We start from the raw sequence: 27196 nt of genomic DNA on the forward strand, positions 1-27196 counted from the left end.
TGCACAGTTCCCATGCCGAATGAATTTCCACATCTGACCACAAGATGGCATCTAAAAGCACAGTTCTATCAGTGTATAGTTTAAGAATAAAATATTATTTAAAAACAAAGTAGGTCATGGGTATGCAACTACTACATATTAGTATGTCTCGCCCCCCTCCCACCCGAATAATATGAATTCGCACATGCTATTGGCTCACATACTATATAGTAGGGAAGTAGTACAGTATGTGATTTTGGCTACACCGTGAGTTTGATTCATTAACAATTAAATTCTTAATATTTATATGCAAATTGAAACTTCTCACCTTTTTCACAATCCAAAACATGTTTTGCACATAAAATTATATATATATATATATATATATATATATATATATATATATATATATATATATATATATATATATATATATATATATATAGATAGATAGATAGATAGATAGATAGATAGATAGATAGATAGATAGATAGATAGTTTTGGTATTCTAAATGAGCAGCTGCTAGTGCATTTGGAATAATAAACGGTTTATATGTTTTCGTAACTTTAGGCTACATTTTTGTAGTCAACATTTAAAGTGGATCATCACCTTTTGTCAAATTTGTCGTAAAAATAATTGAACAACACTCATTCTTGTCCTAGGATGTTTTTTTTTTTTTTTTGATTCCCTTTGACTGTTGACTACTGTATATACACTAGTTAAAGCCTCGTTTCCACTGCACATGACATATGACAAGCGATGGACCGGAAGTCCTTCATTTCCAATGGACAAAAGTCTGGAAGCTGCAATATCTGTATGTGGGATCCGATCTGCGGATCCGTTAAAATATTTGCTCCTAAATATACAACACCTGCAACTAGACCATATGCGACCAGCTGACTGGATGTGATTTATCCCAGTGTTGTCCAGGCAGGTCTGTGCACGCGGGATGAGAATTACTAGTTTTTTTTGTTGTAATTTTTGAATTAGAAAAAGTCTATACTAAAAAAAACATTTCTTTTCATAAATGAGAACTACAAATTTTGGATAGAATAACAATATTTTTTAAAAGTCTATAAGTTTCTAATATTTACTCAACCATTGTGAATGCATGGAGAATAATGGCTTTTGCACTCATTTATTTCAGACACCGTGATAATCAGCTTCTCTTCCATGGTGCACGATAAAACTAAAAATTCTATGCGACTGCCACAAGGGGGTTTATTTTGACAGTCACGTCTGAATGTTGTGTGCAGTGGAAAGGCGGCTTAAGCGGAAGTGCGTCTGTTTCCGCGATTGTCTTAGAACTTCCGATTCAGTCGCCTATGGGAGAAATGACTAGGAATAATAAACGCCAAAAAACTACCGGCTCAACAATCAAATGTTTGCATGACTATACAGTCCAAGTAGAATGATATAACAAAGAAATATGAGTTTGCAACATCAAACAGCAAAACGAGCAGTTTTTAATGTCTAAAAATGAATGGAAGTGAATGAGGCCGGAAGTCTCGAGCCAAAAAGATTCAAATGGCTGCGCCCACTCGTCGGCGTCGATTAAGGTGAATACAACGTGTTATGGATTCCAGGCCAGTAGGTGCCGATGTCACTTTGTAAATGAATATTAGACAAGTGGTCCTGTAGTCCAGCATTGCTCTTTTGGTTGTCAAGTACTTCTGCATGCCTACAGACTGAACACAATGTGACTATTTATAAGGCTGGATGATTAATCAGTATTAGGTTCTGAATTTCAGTTTTGATTTCTTTCTGATGTCAATTACCTGTGTAGGTTACTTCGGTTAAATTTTTTTTCAGTTTGTCTTATTGTTCATTAAGTTAATCATGTCAGGCATTTATTTATTTTTTTTCCATTCAAGTCAGTGGATGCAGAGCAAATCTAAAGCACTCTACATGTAAATCATATCCTTTATCCTTAGCCAGATTCTTCTGTATTTGGTCTAAATTGCAACAACTTACGGTAAAAGTATTTGCATGAACCAGACGTTGTGGCAGGCTTTTCAGTATGTGGATGTATATTTCCAACTAGATATTGAGTAGAAGGTGTTTTTTTTTGTGTGCTCCTCCCATTTTTCCCACTCACAGCAAACTAACAATTACATTTTTGATTTCATGTGGACTCTAACATCTGCACTTACACTTCAGCTAATCAGTTGAGCAAACGAAGACTGAATTTTCAAAAGCCTCCCAGATAATTAGGTTAGTACTACTAGAAGCTTTTTGTTAAATGAACTATAACGTGTCAAACACGTACATAAATACAAGATTTGTTTACAGGAGATGCTAGTTATTTTCTATTTTTCATATCACATTATTTAAATGATAATCACTTATAAGAGATACAAGTTGTTTTGAAATGGCATTTTGTTTGCAAGATATGCTGGTTATACTCCATTTTTGTTAAGCAAAAAAAATTTTCAAAAAAAGTTTTTAGAACAAAACTGAAATGTGATTTTTCAAGATGTCTTGATGAGCTATACGCACACAGACTTTTTAATTTCAGTCCACCAGCCTTTAGGGCTACTGGTTAATTGTCATTCCATAAAAAAAAAACATCACAGCGTTTGAGCGTTTAAAAAACTGTGATCTTCACTGCCTGGCTGACATACGATATAAAGTGGGGTTCAGACCAAACAAGAAGCACTGCTTTAAATAAATGTTTTCCACACTATGTCTTTAAAATATGGAAATTAATTTTACCCCTGTATTTTCAATAGAATTTCCGCACTAGCCTGCCACTAATGACGGCGCCTGCATTTAAACCGTCTTTCATCTTTTTTTACACCTAAACAAACCAAATGGATGCTTAAATCTATTTAACTGAATATATTTGAATTACATTTCAACATCGATGTTGTAAAGGAAACCTTCTGAAATTGAAAATAGTCACATAAAGCATTCACCGGAAGTTCATCATTGGCTGAAAAACACAAGCTGCATTAAGCCCATTTCAAGCCATGTGTGCTTTGATTTCAGGTATTTGAAATATTCAACAAGTAACCATAAATAGTTATTTCCTTCAATTATTTTAATATCACAAAGAAAAGCAATGCACTCTTTCAATACAAAAAAATGTCCTGCCTTTAATAGTTGATGATTTTTACAGTACAAACTATTAATTAACTACGAGATGTTCTAAATGATCATTTTACAATGATCAATAAACTTAACTGATTGTAAACTAAATCAATGTAAAGACTTCAATTAATTTCAATTAAAATTTAGGGTCCTATTGTCATTTTTATAATTTAACAAGAGATGATAATGGTTACATTTCCAAATGCATAAACTCTCAATTTTAGTGTGGTTTATTCATAAACTAATTTCGAGAGGATCACGTGCTTATGATCAACACGGCTGGCTCATTAGCTCTGTAATCTGCCCTATTAGATGATTACAGAAGCATTATAAATAATCTGAGTTTTTCACTCCAGTTATCTTCGTCTTGAAGCTCCCCCCTTCCACCCCTACTTCTTCCCCCTTTTCCGATAGGGCGACACGGTGGCCCAGTGGCTAGCACTGTTGCCTTACAGTATGAACAACGCTGGTCCAAACTATCGGGCCGGTTGGTGTTTCTGTGCAGAGTTTAAGTGGGTTTCCCCCGGGTTCCCCGGTTTCCTCCCACCGTCCAAAAACATCAACCGTAGCCAATCGACTAAAACACATTATCACCCAATACAACCTTAGTTTATGCTTCTCACGACGACAAGCAGGGGAGTTCTCGAGACCTACCTGAGCTCGAACTCCCCTCTCGCCCTTCTAACGGGAGGGAGCCCTGGGCTCGAGGATGTTATGAGCTCAGGGCTCTCTCCTTGGACAGCATGCCAAATACGCTTTATTGATTATCAGCTGAGTGTGAACTCTTGAAGTTGAAAATGTCATGTAAACATACCACATGAACTCCCTGCACTGATTAACAGAAAGCGACTTCTGTGTAATCTGTGCTTTTCAGCACTACTGCTGACTAACAGACTGTTTTGGCTTGAGAAATTTTGCTGAACCTACACTGTGACTGCACCTATAGTCTGAACAAAAACACAAAAAAATGACGCTTTTCTAATCAGTTCTGAGCAGCCGCACGATTCAACAATCACTCAAAAATAGATCTTCACAGATGGCACAGCAGTGGTGCCATCATCACTAACCGCTTGTACCCATAAATGAACACCTGAGTGTAACTAGCGAGACGCATGGAAAGGTAGCTTAGCACATACACACAAACTAGCGATTTCTACATGTATTGAGGTCTGCGCAGAATGTTTAACTCAAAATCTAACATCCATTCCAAAAAAGAAAGTGAAAAAGGCATTCCCTACCTCTCAAAATAAATAAAATCCATTCGCTCTGAATTTCCAGATTCGAGTGAAGAGTAAAAGTGGTGGAGAGGCTTTGTCCAAAAAAACTGTTCATATGAATGTCACATTACAACAAAGACAAACAAAAAGAAAAATAAGAGCTTAAGGAGAGGAGATGATATGGATTGAGTGAAATAATGAAATCTCAAGCCTCTTTCAGTCTTCTCAGTTCAATCAGTAGATGTCTGGAAGTTCTGAGTATCGCCTGTCGAAATAACCACCTTTGTAGATCCAGTCTGCGGTTCCAGTGTACGGATTATTGCCTTGCTGGAACCATCTGAAAACAGGAGGCCAAAAAAGTTAAGAATCTAAAACTCAACTCATCCAATTCTTCAAAAAAAAAAGACAAAAAATAAAAAAATAGACACCCCCCCCCAGAAACACCCACTATTAACTGTCTAATTACCAAGATTCTCCTAATCATCAATGTTCAACAGAAAAATCTAACTTGTATAGGCTTGGGATAACTTTTGGGTAAGTATTTTGAGGGTAAAAGCCCATTCACACTGAGTACGGTTCATGCTCGTGTTTTTCGTCGACGTTTAACACCTCATGACTAAATAAAGGGCACCAATGTGATTGTGCACACCAAATACCAGTCATAAAAGCGTCACTTTTAAAGAAATGCCTCAGGATCGTTATTTTTGTCTATTCAATTAGATTGGCATTTTTGTTTACATGCGCAGAGCGACTGAAGTTCCAGTAAACACCACTTGGAGGTGCTCAAGTGCAAAACAGTTGAGGTGATCCCAGTTTTACTTTTATTCAATGAAAAAGATGATGCATGGAGGCAAGGCCTGTTTCCCAATATGTGTTCTTCAGCGACCTTGCATCCTCGTGTAACGTCATCATCATCCTCCGAAGTTCAGTTACAAAACTCAAGACCTTGTGAACGTTACCGGATGTGTTCTTGGTATAGAAAATGCACCGATGCAGACCTGAGCACCGAACTCGCTCGAAGTCCCAGAAGTCATTGCGACTAATGTCAGGGGGTTCACTCTCCTCAACCACGATGAAAATGACTTGGGTTAAATGCAGAAAAACGTCTTAAGAAAAAAAAATGCTGACTGAGCGAAAATCATTCCAGTGTGTCTTCCTTTTATAAATCTTTCAAGGCTAACCTACTAAAATATTTTTAAATGATGGTATCTTTCATAGAAGGCATAAGATGATGTGATTTAATGTATGTTTGAAACCATTGTAAAATTGCTCTCAACACCAGCATCTCAATACCAACGTCAACAAAATGTCTCAATACCAGCGTCAATGCCTAAAAGTTATCAAAATTATTTCTGTACTGTTGTTATTGTAAGTTTTTGCATAAGTTAATATTTTAGAGCATAAAAGTACATAAATAGATGCCATGTTTTCAGACACTTGTATACTTTTTTTTTTTTTTTTTTTTAAAGCACAATACCAATGTATTAGGTAAAAAAACGTCAATCTTTGCTGGAATAGCCCAAATTTTCAGTCATAATAAATGAAAGCCTTTGTAATTATAACATTTCTTAAAAAGAAAAATGTGCCAAATGACAACTGTATCTTTTTTCAGTTTGATGAAAATGCCTATGACCTTTACATAATAGGGTTGCATAATCCTGGAATTTGCTACCAATCGTTCCTTACATATTAAAAACGTTCATTTCCCGCTAACATTTGAGCACTGTTGAGCACATTCCTTTGTTTTTGTAATTTACCTTTGTGTTAACATGCTCAACAGAAATGACTGTGATTTGGCCATGAAACTTACCTGTCACCGACTTGGTCCCAGTCATTTCCCTCGCTGGCCAGCAGAGGCTGCCATCCCCGGACTTCTAAGCCTTACATCATCCACCTAAACTGATTGTGCACACACCTGAACTGAATCCCGTTAACGACCCACGCTTCCTATATAAGCCACACTCAAACACCAGTTCACTGCGAAGTCTTGTTCAGCCACGGCCAACATTTCTGAGCATTATTTCCTGCCTGATCTGTTGTGCATAACCCTGGACTGTTTCTGACTCTGAGTTGCCTTCTGCCAGCCCTCGACCCACGCTTGTTACACGGACTCTGAACCACGCTACCTGCCCACGACCCACGCTTGTTACACGGACTCTGAACCACGCTACCTGCCCACGACCCACGCTTGTTACATGGACTCTGAACCACGCCGCCTGCCACTGATCCATGCCTGGTATATCACTCTGTGTCTGTCAGCCGCCAGCCCCACAATCTATATTGAATACTGTTGATGTGAGTTCGCACTAGTGCGTGTTGTATGTTTGTGATTGAACTGTGTCTATTAAATACTGCAAAATGGATCCCTCCGTGTCAGTCTCCTCGTTACATCACCACTTTTTACTCTGTGTAACCACAGATACAGGGACACTGGAGCATTTTAAAGCTGTGATTTCATAAGCGGATCGCTTGTATGTCAGCTATTCAACAGAACTTTGAAAAGCTAAAGTGTTCATGTATCTGTGGTTCCACTCATGAACAGCAGTGAGTTTGGTGAACTAATGACCTTCACGGCCAATCACAGTCATTTCTGTTGAGCATGTGAACCCAATTGCAAATCAACACCATTTATAAACGCATACAAATGTTAGCGAGAAATGGACATTATTAATATTTCATCATCAATTGGTACTGAATTCCAGTATCGTGCAATTCCATTTTATAATAAAACAAATATTAAGATTTTAGTCTAACTCATTATACCTAATGAATAAATCTAATCCATTTTATTCCTACAATATGCCAAAATGCACAGATGTGGATAAACAGCTCTTAACATAACGCTTACCTTGTAGACCAGTCTTCTTCATCTTTAGCACGCTCTCTTCTAGCCGCTCTCTGCTTCTCTTCCAGCCTCTCTTTCTCTCGACTTGCAGAATCTGGAATTTAAGAAGAGCTTCTAAATTTAGGGCTAAAATAAACAGAGCATCATCCAAGACAGCTTAATGGACAGATGGGAAGAGAACAGGCCAAAAGAGAGACAGTCCATACCTATATCACCATTCTCCATCGCTCTAATATCCGGCCGCAGGCGACAGTCTGTTGGCGCTAGGACTTCAGTCATGCCAGGCTCGAGCTCATTTAGTGTCATGGCAAAGTTGGTAAAATTATACATCTGAATAAAATCCAGAAAAGAGGACGAGAGATTTTAAGTGTTCCAGTACAAAGCTAGCAGGTTTAAGTGTCTGCATTTGTAAGAGTGATTAACACTTGACAATAAAAGCAAAATGCTGCAAGCTAAAACCCTTTTCATGCACTTGTAAAAACAATTCAGTATTTTTTTTCACTTATTAATTCATTGTTCTTTGGCTTGGTCTCTGATTTCATTGGGGTTCAATCACTCCATAATTCATACAATATTTTAAAAACCCTGAAAAAAGGCCATCATAATTTGCCTCATTATATAGAAACTTTATTCTACAAAATAATATTTGAGCATTTCCCCATGTAAAAATCGACACGACTCTTTTTGTTGCGATTTTTGTCAATGTGTGTCTGTAGATTTCACTTGCAATATGATTTTAATTTGCACTAACATGGACATGTCCAGCACTGACATACACCAGACATTAGATTTGATCACATTTATATTCTGAAGGTTTTTACATAGGGAAATCCTCAAACAAACTATGTTGTATAACAAAATTTCTATATAATCAGGTAAATTATGATGGTCTTTTTCAGACTTTTCTTTAAAAAAAAAAACCTAGCTAAAAAACAACCATTGAATGTAATCTGTTAAATTAAATGGCAAAAGTATTTTGAACCTGACTCAATCTATTTGCATGCATTTCATTCATTTGATTTTTGGCTTAGTCCCTTTATTCATCAGGGACGCCGCAGCGGAATGAACCACCAACTTATCCAGCATATTTATAGCATACACCCTTGAATACAATTCTTTACCACAAACATCTAAATTCAGGTTCAAAACTCTTCAAAACTCTGTCATTTCATTCAACATATTCTTTAGCACATATTCTTTTGAAATAATGTCTCATTTGCATATTGTATTGTCACAACATTTTTGAAAACTTTCAAACTCTTAATGTAATAATTTAGAGTTAAACTTACTAGTGAAGCATGATGATAAATATTAGTGTTTTTTCTTTACTTTTTCCCTTATTGACAAGCAGCATCTTGCTTAAATTTCGATCTCCAGTGATCCACGCCTTGAGTAACCGATGTAGGTGTCATTTTATATTAGGTCCGTCCCAAACCGCATACTTATGCACTATTCTATGCCATTTTGTAGTATAAATAGTGTAATAGTGCAATCACACTGAAAACTTTAAAAAGAATCAGTGCACTTTAAATACCCGGATGATGCACTTATTCAACCGTTAAAATGAAGTGTGGAATGATGGACACTTCACGCACACAACAGCCACTGCTTTGCTCACATAGCGGAAGAGGTGGAGCTTTTGAGCCCTGATGTTGTATTTACTTAGGATTGTGAAAGCAAAATTCTCCTATAAGAGAGATTATAGCGCCTCCCGATGGTGAATGTGGACATACTTATGGCAGGTGTTATTTGGTAGTTTGGACATTTATTTCACTAAATTGGCAACTGTCAAACGCCATCAGGGAAACGGTTTCAATTTCCACTTAGTAAAACAACCCATTAGTGTTCTATTTGGGACGACACTACATAAATATACTTTAGTGTTGAGTGTGTAAGTGCATACACATAGTGTGTAGTGTGCCATTTTGGATGCAGCTAATGTCTGATATTCATTAGTGCTAGCATTGAAACTGCAGACGAGATATAGTCTCAAGTTGTCACCTAAGACGGATGTTAATGCCATGTTTTTCTGAAGTCTAAAGGCTTGAGTTTACCTCTGTGGATTGTGGTGGTCGAGGTGCAACTCTCCAAAGCAGTTTACTGCCCGGGATCATAGTGACTGTCTCCTGGACATCAGGCATTTCATCTGCATCTTCACCTCCAGTGCCCTGATCCTATTCAAATGCATACAGTCTCATGAGTGCACTGAAGAAGACCGATAAACAATGCCACAGACTAAAAAAACTAAATGAACTACAAACTCTACTGTGATGGTGTCTATAGCTATACTGCTAAAACAAGGATTTCTGCAGGTTTTATGAAGGTAAATTCAAGACTTTGGACAGATGGACACTTGATGGGGGGAAAAAAACAATCTAAATGACTTTTAATTTGAATAAAAAGCTTAAGGATGCAGTAGGATATTTTTGGCCACTAGAGGGCACGTATTCACAACAAACATGTGTATTTTTAATGATTACACACACGATTAAGGGTTTTCTATTTATTTATTTTTTTTATGGAAATTGAGTTTTCATGATGCCATTAGCATGCTGATGCAGGACAGTTAAAATCGCTTATTTCTCTGGATTTTAACATTCTTTGAAACCTTTGGGATAATGTAGGATAATGTAAGCAAAACGTATAACTCTGTTTTAGTAGTTTTTAGATATTTTATAGAACAAATTCAGATTTTGTCTTAAAGAAGAACTAGGTAATAACCAATTTTTTTAATTTCCATACCAAAAATCCAGAGAAAATAGTTTTCCATAACTGTATACTCTATATTTCTATTAAAAATGAAAATGCAAAGAAAACATGACTCTGAATTTAAAACTTTGTTCTGATTTAGGCACTTTTTTAAAGGTTTTGAATTGTAGAAAAGAGAATGAAGACCTTTTAATACCTGCAGAAACCCTATAAAAGCCGCTGTCTTTACCTTCACCTCTCACTGAAATTGCATGTTAATAAAAGGAAAACAAAAGTGACTTCCAACATATTGTAGAGATTTTTCCAAATAACTTGGGTCAAACATCAGAGAATATATAATATAAAAAAAACATTTCATTTAATTTGCTGTTTTGTTTGTTTTCTGTTTAACAATTTGAAAGTTTTGATCTGAGGTATTGTAAGATTTTTGTATGTTGTTTGTAGGTTTTTTTTCTTCTTTGTCACATCTTTAATGGGACCCCCTTGAAAATGAGATTTTGCATATCAAGGTGTCAACCTTTTTAAATTACAAAATATTACAAAAATTACAAAAGATTTCTATTTCAAATAAATGCTGTACTCTTTCCTGAATATATATATATATATATATATATATATATATATATATATATATATATATATATATATATATATATATATATATATATATATATCAATGTCTCAATCATTTAACTTTTTCCACATTTAATATTAATGATAGCAAATGTACCTTGTTCTAATCAAAAACAAATCCAGATTTAGTCAGCAAAAGATGTAAGCAATCAGCAATGTCTATATATGTTTTAAAAATCTAAATTAAGGTTAGTTTAAACCCCCCCCCAAAACAACCTAAATGCACAATGGAGTAATGTTAAAAGAAAAAACTTCAGATATCCTTTCAGTAAAAATCCTGGGTTGGCATAATGTTTCTAAGAGTTTGCAAACAGTCTAAGGTTTTTTATGATTGAAGCTCTTTCTGAAGTCTATCTGAGAATGCATCAAAGCCCTTTTGAACTTCCACATCAAAAAAGCAACAGAAAATAGATCTAGACTCTACAGTAAGAGATAACAGACCCACGCTTTAATTTTTTTTTACCTGCTTGTGTTTCTTGGACTCTCCTCCGCTCTTCTTCTCCGCTTTCTTGTTGGCTTCATAGACTTTTGGCTCAATGCTATACATGCACTCAGTCCACTTCCCATACATAACCCAATGCTTCTTTTTGCTGAAATCCACCCAAACAAAATGAGTCATAAACGCAAGTATCAAATCCCAGAAAAGAAGTACACAGAAATGGCAAAGTAAAAGTGTGAATATGGTCTCTAGCTATACAAGAGACAGCTGATGCCTTCGGCACTGCAGACAGAGAGAGGATGTGAGGTAAAACTCTCCGGGCAGGCAGTGAGCCAGATATACCCACTGACATTTGATAGGAGTGACTGCTCACCTCTTGTCCTGGATATGTCCCTCTACCCGATGCAGCTCTTTGCCAAACATGCCACATGGCTTAAAATTCAGCACACACTTGTCCCCAGTGCTAAAATGAATAGAGAAGACACCATTCGCTGCATGAACATTGTTTTTGGACAGAGCACAACGAAATCTATAGGATGGAGAATCCTATAGACTGAAAACACATTGTCAATTTTTAAGTGACATAAAGGAAACTACCTGTGGTTGACAATCTCCACAGTCCCGTACTGCTCAATCCACAGTTTACCCAGAATAACATTATGCACACAACACATGGGGTTTGTCCAAGTGTAAGCTTCTCTGTGCCTGAAATAAAAAATAACAAATTTTAAAACAAGGTCTCACTTTTTAGCAATACTTGAGTATTTAGTTAACATGAACTTACTTTAAGATGTATAGTTGAAGTCAGAATTATTAGCCCCCTTTTGTTTTTTTTCCCCTTTTTTAAATATTTCCCAAATGATTTTTAACAGAGCAAGGAACATTTCACAGTATGTCTGATAATATTTTTTTTCTTTGGAGAAAGTCTTATTTGTTTTATTTCGGCTAGAATAAAAGCAGTTATTAATTTTTTAAAAAACATTTTTGGGACAAAATTATTAGCTCCTTTAAGCTAATTTTTTTTTTTCGATAATCTACAGAACAAACCACTGTTATACAATAACTTGCCTAATTACCCTAACCTGCCTAGTTAACCTAATTAACCTAGTTAAGCCTTTAAATGTCACCTTAAGCTGTATAGAAGTGTCTTGAAAAATATCAAGTAAAATATTATTTACTGTCATCATGGCAAAGATAAAAACCAATCTTCCCTCCATTAAACAGAAATTGGGGAAAAAAATAAACAGGGGCGCTAATACTTCAGGGGGGCTAATAATTCTGACTTCAACTGTATATAAGGGCTGCATGACATTGGACAACTGATGTTGCGATGTTTGTTTTTCTATTTATACATTGCGATATGAATATAATTTATCGAATAGCTCAATTTGGAAAGAACTCATTTCATATTGATTGAAATGGTTTTGTAGGACGTATTATTAGCATAAAATCAAAAAGATAGAGTTTAATGAATTTGTTTTTGCGTTTTAACTGTACAGATATGAATCGAATACAAATAAATATCACTGCATAGCCTTCATTGTGGAAAAATAACTACAATTAAACCTCTTTTTTTTCTTTTTAAATTTTTTTTCCCAAAGAAGAACAGAGCAAGGAAATGTTCACAGTATGTCTGATAATATTTTTTTCTTCTGGAGAAAGTCTTATTTGTTATTTTGTCTATAATAAAAGCAGTTTTTATTGTTTTAAAAAACATTTTAAGGTCAATATTATTAGCCCCTTTAAGCTAAATTTGTTTCAATAGTCTACAGAACAAACCATTGTTATAAAATAACTTGCCTAATTACTCCATCCTGCCTAATTAACCTAGTTAAGTCTTTAAACGTCACTTTAAGCTGTATAGAAGTGTCTTGAAAAATATCTAGTAAAATATTATTTACTGTCATCATGGCAAAGATAAAATAAATCAGTTATGAAAGATGAGTTATTAAAACCATTATGTATAGAAATGTGTTGAAAATCTTCTCTCTGTTAAACAGAAATTTAGGGAAAAAATAAACAAGGGGTATAATAATGCAGGTAGCTAGTAATTCTCACTTCAGCTGTATAAACCTTAATGTAAAATGATACAACTGCATCTGGGTCTCACTTTATCATGTCATAAGATGCAAGTCCATGAAAAAGTATTAATTCTACGGTAAATCTTGTTTGTAGCATTGCAAAATATGTGTTGCTCTAGATGTGGCATATGGCTGTGGTAGGCTTAATTGTATGGTTAGCATAAGTTGGTAAGTGTAAGGTAAGCACTTTAATTTAGTGTTATTTTAGACATTTACATTTTATAATATGATATTGATAAATTGATATTTACATTTATATTTAGGTTTTTGGTCCCAAATTTTAGTTGGATTTAGTAATCTTATGGTAAGAATTGTGACCCAAAGTTATGAAATGCTAACCGATGTGACTTGATTTTAAAATGTACTAGTACATGTAAAAATTAAATGTTTTGATAAATGCGGCAACGCAATGGTGCATTAGGTAGTGTGGTCGCCTTACAGCAAGAAGGTCGCTGGTTCGTGCCTGGGCTGGGTCAGTTGGTGTTTTCTGTTTGGAGTTTGCATGTTTCCCTGCGTTTACCAGGGTTTCCTCCGGGTGCTCCGGTTTCTCCCACAGTCCAAAAACATGTGGTTTAGGTGAATTGGGTAGACTAAATTGTCCGTAGTGTATGAGTGTGTGTGTGTGTGTGGATGTTTCCCAGAGATGGGTTGCGGCTGGAAGGGCATCCGCTGCATAAAATTGTGTTGGATAAGTTGGCGGTTCATTCTGCTGTGGCGACCCCGGACTAATAAGGGGACTAAGCCAAAAAGAAAATGAATGAATGAATATATTGATAAATGCTATAAAATTGTTAATTGTTAGTTCCTCTGAACTGATATAAACATACTAATTATTTTCAAGCAAGTGTTACAAAACTGTTCTTTTAATATTGATATCAATTGTAGTTTTAACTTTGAAGTTTTTTATTTTTGATTTTGTTAAAATATTTAGATTTCCAGTCTAAATTTTAGCTTTAGTAAACAAGTGGGTAGCAGATTTCATTTAATTTACTTTAAACTGAAAATATTTATATGAAAATGACAGTAATTTCTTATTGATATTATTATTTTCAGTTAACATCCCATTTATTTTTTTACTAACAATACTTGACTAAAAGCCAGAAAAATGTCTCTGCATTGCTCAGACGTTCAACAGCACTTGAGGGTCTCAGTGATGCTCCAATAATAAAAAATAAAGTTTACAGTTTAGTGACATCACCAGTAAAACTCACTTGGAGAGCTCAAGTGTCATGGTGCCTTTAGGCTCGGCCTCCACGCTCTTGCCCCAGAACTTCAGCTTTGGGTAGATGGAGCCGTGAAACGAGAAGTCCTGATTGAGTGACTCCGCATAAAAGGCGCTGATTGGTGGATGGTGGCTCACCTGTTCTGAGATCATCCGATAACCTTCATCCTCCCTAAGCACAGACATGCAAATTAGAAGTGCGCGCTAATCTACATTTACATCCACAAGAGGTGTACTGATTTACCTTGTAAGCTCAAACGTCTCTCCTAATAAAGGGTTAAAAGGTTTTCCAGTTCTGTCCCATTGAGATGCAACAGCAGAAACGGCAAACGCAGCAACAAACTGAGAAAAAGATTAACGATAAGTTGTTTTTTTATGTAGGTCTATGCAGTTGTATAAAGTAAATTACATATACTCAAACTACTGTAATTGAGTAGTTTTTCTCAAGAGTTGTAATTTACTAAGTGGTTTTCAAAATGTGTAGTTTTACTTTCCCTCAAGTACACTTTTAGTGCAGTATTGGTACTTTTACTTCTTTCCTTTAAACTGCAGTCGCTAATTTATTTTTTGTTGTCTATGGGATTAAAAAAATCAATCCTGTAATACATGTCCAATCAAATCACACACAGAGGGTAAATCACCTCATAATGAACTACCTTAAGACATGGGCGTTTTATAATTGCAGCAAACTGTTTAGAAGCATTAAAAGTGTCCAAGAAAATATCCAAAATCTTTACATGCATTGACCCAGAGACTGTTTAGATGACGACGGATGTTTACTGTATGAAGACCGAACCGGTCTTAAACACCCAGCAGGCACAAGACGTCAACATCACATCAGATTGAAGTTATAACCCAATGTCGTGGCGACATTATATTTTGCTTGGAAATCAAAATCGGGTTGACATTAGAACTCAACGTTAGTTCAACATCAATGTCCAACGTCCAACCTAAAATTAACCAAATATCAGTTTCTAATGATGTTACAACTTGACGTTGTGTTGACGTTACCACTCAGAAATCTATCAGACATTGCATTTTGGATGCCATACCTGATGAATAAATGTCAGTATTTGACATCAATATGACGTTTGTTTAAGATGTTGGCTCGACGTTGGATTTTGGTCACTTTCTAACAACCTAAAATCAACCAAATATTAACGTCATTTGACGTTGTTATTGGACATCAAACTAATGTTGTTTTAGACACTGGCTAGACATTGAATTTTGGTCACCTGACATCATGACCTAAATCTAACCTAATATTGATGTCTTATGACATTGTGTGCCAGCTGGGCAATAATTAAATGCACTACAGAATGTTACGTTTCCACACATCCACGAATTACATGTAAATGAATCAGCTTTTTACAGCATAATACTTACTACTCGCTATTCTTGAGTACTTTTAAATGGGCTACTTTTTACTCATATATTGAGTAATATTTACAACAGATACTTTTACCCGCACTACATTTTTAGGCAAGTATTGGTACTTTTACTTGAGTATGATTTTTCAGTACTCTCTCCACCACTGTATACATAAGGTACTGACCTGCATTCGCTCTATAGAGTCAGAAAGTGTACAAGCTTTATGGATGAGGTATGTGTGTTCCATGTACTCTGTAATCCTCTGCAAGAAGCTCAGTGGTTCGTTGAAAACAATAGGCATTGTTATCTTGGACAGCTCCTGCAAAGTAAAAAAAATTCCCAGATTGAAATGGCTTGGCAATGCTACTGTAGTCTGAATAATAGATCTCCTTTTTACAATTTCACATTTCATGCTTTTGTTGAAGAACTTTTCACCAGGAGTGTTTGTTTTTTCAAAAGCTACATTCACTCTAAAAGTCTAAATCCATTTTGGGGGGAAAATTTCCTCATTGGGATTTGCAATGCAGATTTTGTCCTAAAATGGTTACATTTTAGGACAGATATGTCTTCATTAAAACATATCAAAACTTTTTTTTTTTTTGAGGTTTAGACTGTGGAGCAATTTTTGTTTTCTACTTTTGAGCACTGGCCAAATGAATGAAAATATGTATAATTATGTTGGCGTGTTGGTACAGTTTACACGCACATCAGTTTGTGTATGTAAACACACATCAGTTTGTTCACAATGAATTATTGTGAACAGGTAGGTTCAATAAAAAATACAATCAGGGCATGCTCTCACTAGGTACAGTTGCCTTGAACTGTGCCAAAGTGTGCTTGTGTCCCCTTCCCGCTCCGCCTGCACTCACACTGTATCATTTCAGAGCCGGAGCACGCTTAAGTCATCATTGATCTAACTTCAGTTTAACAGGAAAGGAGGTGCTCTTGGTCAGCACAGTGGACATTGCTGTAGTTATATTGTTCTGTATTATTTTTAGTCGTTTGGGATGCAGTGACACGGTCAAATCTTTTGCGGAACAGATCCACCACTTTTGACGTACATAAATCATCATAAAGTCCTTGTGCTGCAGGTATAAGAAGGTTTGCTGAAGGTGCAGCGAAAGGTTTGCGTCTTTTAATAACCTATGACAGTTTGCATTCATTTAAAAGTAAAAATGATTAAAAAATCCATATGAAAGTCCCTAAACAGTGACATTGTGTCTTTAGTTTCGGGCTTAGGCACGCTTTGTACCATGCCAAAGCCAAACCAAATCGTGCTCTGGCACACCTCTTCCAACCAGGCCAGGGCCGGCCAATTGAACCACGCCTGTGCCCAATTCGGAGCACTTGCACTTGTCAAATGAAGTGGTGTAACGTTCCCTCGCAGAACGTATTTTGGATAAGTGTGTGCGTTCGTTTGTATGTGGGTGTGTCGTTTCATGCATGTGTTACAGGTACGAACGGCATTGGAGGATCCGCATTTCGTGCTGATGACGTTGGCCGCTGACGCTGGGTTTGCGCCACCAATCGCTGGTTGTCGTAGCGTTTAAAAGCCGAGCCCAAACTGCAATGGCGATCTCTCTCTCTCTGTCTCTTTCCTTCTCGCCACTTCTCGCTCTTATTCTTTCTGTGGGTCTCTGTGAGGACAGTCTCTCTTGCGAGGGCTAGTCTGAGAGAATGTGTTTTGCTTGTTTAATGCTCTTGTCTAAAGTTTGCGATTTAACAATGTTTGTGAAATTGTCCAGTTAACTGACATGTTTGAGTGATGCCTCGGAGAGGTGTAGGAGTGAGTAAGTCGCGCGATATACATATACAACACTCAGATTGATATTTTGTATTAGTTCATTAGGTTCAGGAGAATGTGCTGTTTTCTGTATGTTTTGTTTTTAGTTAGAGCAGTTTAGTTAAGACGTTTGGTTCGTTGAAGATGTTTCTTTTCATGCTTTTCTTTTCATATTTAGTTTAGTTTGGTGAAAACAGTTACTGAGTTTTGTTATATTTATTTCTTTGATTTAAGCACATTCAACTACTTCCTCTCCCCCCAGGTAATTCATTATTTAATCATTGTAAATATTTTTCTTTCACTGTATAATATATTTTCACTGGTTTTCATGGGATATATGGGCAATAAATAATTGCAGTGATTATTTGATTCAGTTTATTTCTTTCTCCATCCGCTTGTCACACACATTTAACTAATGTATGTTATTGTCATCTACTCCTAGTTTAATATTAACATCTAAAAGGACGTAACAAGTGGTAAATGTGCTCAGGAAAAGTTTGAATAGTGTAGTGTGAGTATGCCCTCAGTTACAAATCTCAAAACTCTACAAGTAAAAGTCTACAAGTAATTTATCTATTTACTTATGGAGAAAATGAATGCGTTTAAAATTTCAGAACACAACTGCTGTGCTCTATTCTGTTTCCTACAAACAATGTGTGAAATATTTAATGTAAACGTAGGGCAAAGTGATAGTGACAGGCAAAAAAAAAAAATCAATAAAAAAACTGGTCAGACCCAAGTGGACTCCCAAAACTAAGATTTACTGAAAGGATTTTTAACCACATATCACATTAAATTTTTGTTTTTTTGGACATTCACATTTGCGCTATATATAATTGGTTTCCAAACGCATATGCACAAATCTGTTTTCAATTGACAGTCTGAATAAAGCTAATCTAGCTTGTGCTCACCATTCCAATGCATTTCTTCAGAAAACCCCAAACACTAAAGTCATTTCGGGAGAACATTGGTGCTGGCAAAGTAGTTCTGAAACACAGGCACACAATAATCCATTACATTCCACTAGATAAAAACCTTCATGTTCTGTTTCCTGCCACTGGATATCATTTTACATTACTCGGACACCTTACCGCCTCTCCCATACTCCATTCTCAGATGGCACTTTGCCATTCGCCGTCTGTTTGTTAGCATAAACGCAGGCATCTTTAAAGCTGACTTCACACGAGTCATCCGATTCCAAACCTAAGACAGAAGAAGAGATTTAGCTGTGTATGTGTGGTTGAGGTGTCGTTGCATTTTCACTGCCACACATGACAAAAATGAATATAATTAGTAAAAAAAAAATCTCAAATGTGTCCTATGGTGTGTCTCATGGATAGTTCAATAAATTACAGCTCTAATAAACTAAAGGGAAAAATTTAAATGCACTAAGAAATACCTCAGGCTTAATTTTACAATGGAAAATTGTAACAATTTGGAAATGGCAATCTTTTTTTTATCCTTACTGTAAAAAATATCTGTACATTAGCAGTTTTCCATATTTTATGATTTCATGTTTTTGTTATAATTTATTTCATATATTTGTGCTTTTTAAATTGCATTATGAGGCCTTGCTCTTTCTTCTAACAACTTTCAATCTTAAAGTTTGTAAAAGTGACATTTTATTAACATTTTAAATAGTTTTAAAGTGATAAATTGTCTGTCTTGGTGTTGTATATCAGTGGTCCCCAACACTTATCACCGTGGACCGGTCATCAGCAGCACCATGAACCGATTTCTCAGAGGATGATAATCTGACAAAACATTGCTGCAGCTCTGATACAAGTTTTGTTTGTGGAGAAAATAACAAAGCACTGCAGTGTTTGAGTGTTCTGTATTTGTCTGAGGTAATTAGTCTACAGAAATGTAATGCAAGCGGCGCGCCTCCAATGGAAATAACAAACTTCTGCACTGAAAAGATGCGATATTTAAACAAGGCAGCTGTCATTTGCAGTTGATCTTTTCTTGTACAATCATACTGGATTCACCTGATTTGTTGACAAATGGGTTGCGGATCTATTCCTTGGCAGTTTGTGGGTCCTTCTTACTCATTTTGCTAATGTGCTGGTTACATTTTGGCGCTCAAGTAACCTAGAGAATTCGGTCATTTTTCAAAATAAAAGATTTTGGTAATTAATGATTTCTTGTGCGGCCCGGTACCAATTGATCCACAGGGTCTTTTTATTAAACTGTAGAGTTGATTTTTCAAGATCAAAAGTATCAAAAGACAATGCAGAGATCAAGGTCAAATAAAGAAAACCACAACAGTTGTGAATCACAAAATGCAGAAACGTTTAATGAAGCTTTTTTTTTACAGTGAATATATTTCTAAAAATACAGGAACTTGATGAATTGTCAATGTATGCTAATTTTAAATCAGCCAATTCTAAGGAAAGCTTTAATTGGTTGAAGGACCCCATTTAACATCATGTGACTGAAGCCCCCTGCTAAGCCCATGATGTCCACTGGCTAAATATGTAAAAAAAAATTACACATTGACAAAAACATAACTATTTGGAACCACAGTAAAAATTGGTTTATTTTTTGCCCCTTATAAAAAAACTATTATTCATATAATAATTATATAAAATAAATCTCTTTATGAAGGTAAGTGTCCAACAAAGAAGATAAATCACTTTTATGTTATCTGTATATTATTAAGAGTTTGTTCATTCACTAATTCATTTTACTTAGGCTCATTCCCTTATTTTTTTAGGGGTCGCCACAGCCATACACTCTTGCATTTACACACACTCATACACTACGGCCAATTCTGTTTGCCCAATTCACCTATAGGCGAATTACCGGTTTGTAAACATTCAGGATGCTCGCGCATCGAGGGTCAGAAATTTTTTTTTTTACATATTATATATATTATTTATATAATGCTTTCAGCGTATTATAACCGCTTGTCACCCAATGATTAGCACAGTTATTTGGCAAAATTAACGTTAAAGTGAGCGGCGTTCGTCTGGCAGGTCCATAGCATCCTCCCAGTGGATATTGGAGAAGACGAAATGGCCAAGCATCCAGGCCCAAATATACAACTATCTCATTGAAACTCCAACTGATTTTACAAGAGAGAAGTTAAAGGCCTACAAGTCTTTGGATGCCAACAATTTTGTTGTATAGTTATGTGCAAGAAATAATGTTCCATGATTACCATATTTAAAACTTTATAGTGCTAAAAAACGAGTTTCTGCCTAGCTAAAGACAACGAAAGAAGATTGAACTGTACAAGGCCTGGAAAATCATCAACAAACAAAACAAGTGCATTCTGACAGCGAACTGTACCTGTACGGCAAGGTATGTGAACTTAGATTTTTACATTTCATTCTTAGCATTCAGTATGTGCAGTTAAATTAACCATATTTAACTGTTTTTGCTTAAATCATTACTGCAATCAAAAAACGAGTAATCCGTATGATTCAGCATAGCGGGAACTTGCCTGATGTGAAATGAGAACTGCAGAGTCCAGCATTTTTAATTAGGTCTTCACTCCATTCAGCTCTTCTGATTGCTGTTAGCCAAAGACGTCTGCGGTTGGCATTAAAAGTAGTGTGGTGTACAGTAAAATTTAAGTTTTTATTTTTTGGACTGTTGATTTTGGCATCATACCGCACAACACGACATGTTTGCTATTGTAACCAGTCTTTTTTTTGCAACCTGTATGCGCGGTTAAACCCTTGTGACGTCATGTGTGACGTAGGTTGGTAATTCCTATATAGCGCAAGTCTTTGTATTGCGAACTACTTGCTGTGAGGCGATAGTACTAACCACTAAACCACCGTGCAGCCATATTAATAGGAGTTAATTTTCTTAATTTAAGTTAGTTAACTTATATTATTTTCTTAAACATCAGACTTAAAACTACATAAACTATTTCTTTTGTCAAAAATGATGTCTTACAAAATAAGCACTTGTTACAGCCAATTTTTCAACTCCCCATATTTCAATAATGTCATGCGCAGTTTTCAAGTCAATAGTCATACCTGTCTCAGCATCATAGAACTCTTCCTCGCTGTTCATGATGGACAAATACTGTTGTTGATGTCAGTCAGAAGGCATTGTTTCACAGCTTGAATGTGGTCTGTAGATCAAATCAGAAACACAAGATGCGTTTGAAAGCTTGGCGATAACAGTCCAAATAATAAAAATGAATCATTTAATGTACTGTAAACTGCTACCCAGAACTGTACACTAAATACTGGCCCACTCTCCATCCATTCCCTTATTGAACACACAGAACAAATCCAATCACCTCACTGCAGTCTTTAAACAGCTGTGCTTGGCAAAACCACCTAATGAGAGTGTCCGACAAAGCTAAATCCTTTAGTGGTCATAGCAGAGAGAGAGAGAGAGAGAAAGTGCATCAGCATCCGATTGTCGTATTTACAGCTGACCGTACCTCATCACTATATAGGTTTAATTCATGAACAAATAGCAGGAATGAGACACAAGCTGGTTGGTGACATAAGGTGATCCATTAAAAAATAAAATAAATCTAGTTTAAAGGGGCTGTATGTAATATTATTTATGTGTTAATCACTTTTTATTGCCAATATGTGAGCAGCTTATAATAGAATGTAAAAAATGAGGAAAAATTGGTCAAAAAAAATCTGTAGCCATTTTTTTAAAATTTGAAGTTCTTGGGGCATTTTTGCAGCAAAAATTAAAGGTATGTGAAATTAAAGTACTATGAATTGTATACAGTATGAATTATGAAAAATGTTCACATTTTTCTATTAGATGGCTGTATTTATGGATAACCAACGTTTTTAAATTATTTATATTATTATAATATTTATTATTTATTATAATATTTGTTATTTAGAAATTATTAGTATATAAATTCTAATTTAAAATATCTATTTTAATGTTGTATTTAAAATGTAATATATTTCAGATATAGTAAAACTGAATTTGTGTCGTTTAATCCTTGAATAGCATTAATAATAGTTTGAGGGGCACTGAATGAGCTATTTATGTTAAAAGATCAGGAAAATGGCTTGCTATTTTTATTTTTATAGATAGCATAATTTCCATCTTGAAGGGTTCAGGTGGCTCAAAAGACCCACCCCCCTACTGACAAAGTCCAGAATTTGGCTGCTATACAAGCTCATTTGTTCCATTTTTAACAGTATGCCATCATTGTGAAAATAACTGATAGAAGGTGGCTTTTAAGACAAATGTCATTTTTATTCATTCACTTATTTTATTTTCGGCTTAGTCCCTTTATTAATTTGGGGTTGCCACAGCGGAATGAACCACCAACTTATCCAGCACATGTTTCCCGCAGCGGATGCCCCTCCAGCTGCAACCCATCACTGGGAAACATCCACACACACTCATTCACACACGTACACTACGGACATATTAGCTTACCAAATTCACCTATACCACATTTCTTTGGACTTGTGGGGGATACCAGATCACCTAAAGGAAACCCATACGGAACATACAAACTCCACACAGAAACGCCAACTGACCCAGCTGAGGCTCGAACCAGTGACTTTTTTGCTGTGAGGCGAACGTGCTCCCCACTGCGCTACCACATCGCCAAATGTAATTTTTACTTTATTATTATTATTTTTTTTAATGATGGATAATAAAATATTTGTATTATTACATAACATTACTTTTAAAACTGTAATAACCTACAGTTTAAATGCACATTTGTAAATAAACACTTTGTTGTAAAATAGCATGGTAAGCAATTTGACAAAAATGTAGGGAATACTTTTGTTGCATCAAAAAGCATGGTTATTATTATCCTAATCTGACAAGCTGATCCAGCAAAAACTAGTGTTTAACATGTCACTAAAAATGCTGTGTTTAAACCTCATAATTTAATAGAAAACGAGGCGAATAACTGCAAAAAGGACCACTTTTTGAGGAAAAAAGAACCACCATATTAAAAAACATATTAATACTTATAAACTAGAAGTAAAACTCTATTAAACACCTATTTCGTGCTCCTCTTTAAAGCATCAATTAAACAGCTGTGGATAAAATGCAAAGCAGTTTGAAAGACTATTGGCCACATAACGGAGGCAGGCATCATGCAAATTGTTTGGAGCTCTGAAAGGCAAAGCAGACACTTAACCAGTTGACAGCTATCACATATTCAAAAACCATGTGGTAAACTGCCAATAGAGGAAGTCTTGGCTGACTGAGCAGCACGTAGCCCTGGTCATTTTGCAGCCTGAATGTAGATTAGAGGTGGCTGTGACCGACTGTGCACACTTTTGAATCAAAACTAAGAAAAACACATTTAATGTGAAGGTAGCCAAACTATGAAGATAGATAGAAATTGGAACATGACCTCCAATAGAATATTCAGATGAATGTTTTATGTAAAAATATATAAAAGATTCTAATGCCTTTTTAAATTCAGCGAAAATTTAATCTCATTTAATTTAATTAAACACAAGCATTATACAAAATACTTATTCCTATGCTGTATAGCTTTCCAAAACAAACTAGTCTTTTTTTCATAATTAAAAGGGCAAGATAACTCACTCACCTAGAATGTGCACAAAAGTTAACTTAAAACACAGATTTACAAAAATAATCAAGTAAATAGACTGTAGGAATTTTAATTAAAAATAAAATAAAATTATAAAAATATTGTAATAATAAAGTTATTACATTAGGTAAATACATTATTATATTGTCTTTTTCTGTTCCTTTAAAACTCGTTTATTTTAATCAGTTTTTATTTTATTCTTTCTTTTTATTTTATTTTTCTCGTTTCATTTATTGTTTATGTAAAGCACTTTGAACTACCATTGTGTATGAAATGTGCTATATAAACAAACGTGCCTATTATTATTTTCATTATTATTTTCTTATTATTATTAATATTACATTAAGTTAGGCAGAGTACATAAGAGAGATCTTTTTTGTATAACAATCATTCTTTAAATAATCTCATTTTAAAATGCCTTTCAAGGTTTTATTTCATGTAAGATTATCCCCCGGTTTCACAGACCAGGCTGAAGACTAATCCAAGACTAAAATGCAAATCTGAGCTGTTTCAACTGAAAGAAACTTGCACGGTCTGATCTTAAAACTATATCAGTGTCTTTGTTTTGTCTCAAGATGGACACAATATAGTTTTTTTTCCCCAAAGACATTTATAAAACAAAATAATTATTAGCATCAGAATTTAACTATGGCCTTATTAATAATGCTGTGAAACCAAAATATCTCTAAATAATGCAGTATTTCAATACAATTTAAATTCAGCAGAACTATCAACTAGTTCAATTTATGTAAACACAAATGTTAATGTAAAAACAATGTACGTAAAAAAAAAAACAATATACATAATAAGCCTTCCTATATTGCAGTACAGACTTTTACAGCATATTTTCATTTTTATCTTTACACTGAATGTCAATGTTTTAGACACTTCATCTATCTAAATAGTTGTATAGAAGCAAGAAAACTCCTTAGCCTGATTTTAAAAATTTAACTTAAATACAAATAACATTTCCAAATAAACAAAGCTAAATCTTGCATCCAACTGTTCACTTCAACTGTATGTTCTTGTGCTCTGTTGGACTGTTTTACAACAGTGAACAGAGAAAACAAACAACTCCAATAATTTAGTGCTAACTAAGACAACCACATAAGTAGCCCATTCCCAGAAAAAGTTATGCAGTTCCCGGGGATTTCATTGGTAAAAACAGCTATAGCACATGATCCATTAAATTATGCCATTCGTTCAAGTTGTAAGATGTACTGTGCAATAACATGTCTGACTTGCTGCAAAGACAGCTATATTCCAGTGCAGCATGTACAGGTTATCTAGTTCTTTGATACCAACCCAAAATCTCTAAGTGATTCAACTATTTTAAATCGAGATGAGAGGTTACTGGTTATAATCATTGCTGTGCTATAAAGATCCAGCAGACAACTTTCAATCCATAAATCACCAGCATTTGTGGGATATTGATGAGTTTTATTAATCTGTTAGAAAAATTTTATATATTATATTATATTATATTATATTATATTATATTATATTATATTATATTATATTATAATATATTATACACTTTTTATATTATTTTAGCATAATTACTATAAAGTGCAGCTTTATTAAACTTCATTAAGCTTTATTCACTTCATATTTTTCTGGTTTCATTTTGATTTCAATGCTTTTATTATTATTATTTTACGCTATATTAGGGTAGTTTTCTTTTTCGTTGTCATTTTAGTTCCAAAATTTATCAAATATATAAATAAATAAAAGAATTCTTGACACATCAATGCTGTTGCCACCAACTTGGTGAACTTTCTAAATTACAGTAGCTGTGTGAAAAATAACTATTTAAAGTACAGTAATGAGCATAATTGAGTACACCCCATTTTGAAAATGAATACTTTTATCCATTTCTCATTGAATATAGGCAATGTATTTTGGTGCATTTAAACAAACCAGATGTATTAAACAGATATAAATAAACAAATATAAAAAATAGAAATTTATGTTTAATTAAATTCAAGCAAATTATAGCAAAAAAAAATTACAACCAACAAAATTTCAACAAATTTTTTTCCTTTTTTTTTCTTCCCTTGATTTTTTTCCTTTTTTAAATTTGCATTTCATATTTTTCTATAACATAAATATTGTTTACTACTTTTTGGACCATTATCGTTATTATCGTTATTATTAGATAAGCTCCAGGTTTGGCTTCGGTACTGACTAATCTAATGTATATGCACAAATATTATATTGTATAGTTTCCTATTAAAAAATATTATTTTAAAAGATAGATTTGTGAGGGGTGTACATATGAGCACTGTAACTGTTTACAATGCAATGCAATTTCCAGGAGTGATTACGTATTACTGTCACATGATCATTCAGAATTTATTCCAATATGCTATTTTTATGTTCAAAAACGCTGTTGTTGTTGTTGTTATTATTATTAATGTTGAAAACAGCACAATTTTTTGAAAATCCTATTTACTTTTCAGGAATAAACCCATTTGATTTTTTAAAAGAATAAAATTTATTATTTTGCCTATTTTTGCAACATAGTCATCAATTTCTTCAAATCTAACCAATCAAAGACTGATTTGACCTGTAATTCTTAATAATATTTAGGCTACAATTCAGTGTAATATAGCATTTTTAACATGTATAGTTTAAAATCAGAATATTCCCCCAGAATGTATGCCACTGTCAACTAACGGGGATGACAGAAACATTTCTCACATCATCTGCAGGGCTGTCAATCAAAGCAGATGAGCAAAATGAAACCATTAAACTTACTGGACAATCATTTTGATATATAATTACTTAAAATACATTAAGCACATAATGATATCACGAGCATGGTAACCAAGCAGCATATGAACACAATCCTCATCCACCCATCCTGTCCAGGCAGGTACATTGCCAAAACATAGCCTAGCCACCCGTCCATGGGGACAAGCTGACATTCACGTTATACCCGGTTAGATACACAAACGCATCAGATACTATGAATAACCTGCCCCGCTCGGTATCACTAAACTAGATAGATGTCCTGCGGGCGGAAAGCACGGAGTGTCGGAGCTGTTTTGACCTGCGTTAGCCGCTAGCTCTAAGCCTTGACCAATAATAAACCCGCATATTACTCAACGACCCGACTGATATTGTGAAAACCTTCAACGCATACAAACAACCACGACGAACAGCGTCGATATAGCTTGACAAGCTGTCAAGTGTGCGTGTGTCGCGTTACCTTTCAATAACGTAAAGCTGGATCGCTCCTTTCTCCGGTGGGACAGAAAACAAGCGCCCAGTTTGGAAGACTGACAGTAG

The 27196-nt window shown here is 34.9% G+C and overlaps 2 protein-coding genes across 3 annotated transcripts in view; one reads left to right on the plus strand and one right to left on the minus strand.

The window, feature by feature from the left end:
* The window catches only part of si:ch211-197l9.2, a 71193-nt gene that overhangs the window by 7337 nt on the left and 36660 nt on the right, over positions 1–27196 (plus strand). The gene's annotated exons all lie outside the window — the stretch shown is intronic.
* osbpl2a (oxysterol binding protein-like 2a) lies at positions 669–27188 on the minus strand. Of its 2 annotated transcripts, none has more exons than XM_005162340.6 (14): positions 27117–27188; positions 21366–21463; positions 18465–18576; positions 18285–18360; positions 15775–15909; positions 14464–14561; positions 14209–14391; positions 11514–11621; positions 11290–11379; positions 10941–11067; positions 9190–9309; positions 7342–7465; positions 7139–7229; positions 669–4627 (listed from the first exon to the last, which is right to left on the minus strand). In XM_005162340.6, exons 2-14 carry the CDS (start codon positions 21400–21402, stop codon positions 4525–4527), a joined length of 1404 nt encoding a protein of 467 aa, XP_005162397.1. In that variant the 5' UTR covers positions 21403–21463; positions 27117–27188; the 3' UTR covers positions 669–4524. The 2 variants fall into 2 exon arrangements, 1 of the variants encoding a protein (XP_005162397.1); XR_012398594.1 differs by having other exon boundaries at positions 2894–6416; positions 6462–7229.

The sequence above is a fragment of the Danio rerio genome, chromosome 23 (assembly GCF_049306965.1).
Source record: "Danio rerio strain Tuebingen ecotype United States chromosome 23, GRCz12tu, whole genome shotgun sequence".
NCBI classification, from domain to species: domain Eukaryota; kingdom Metazoa; phylum Chordata; class Actinopteri; order Cypriniformes; family Danionidae; genus Danio; species Danio rerio.

What these genes read in the sequence shown, in the direction of transcription:
- osbpl2a (XM_005162340.6), bottom strand. Translation starts at nt 21,402, where the DNA reads ATGAACAGCGAGGAAGAGTTCTATGATGCTGAGACAG. An exon ending in GTTCTATGATGCTGAGACAG is followed by an intron (nt 18,577 to 21,365) that starts GTATGACTATTG and finishes CTTCTGTCTTAG; the next exon opens with GTTTGGAATCGGATGACTCG. An exon ending in GAAGAAGACTGGTCTACAAG is followed by an intron (nt 4,628 to 7,138) that starts GTAAGCGTTATG and finishes TCCTGTTTTCAG; the next exon opens with ATGGTTCCAGCAAGGCAATA.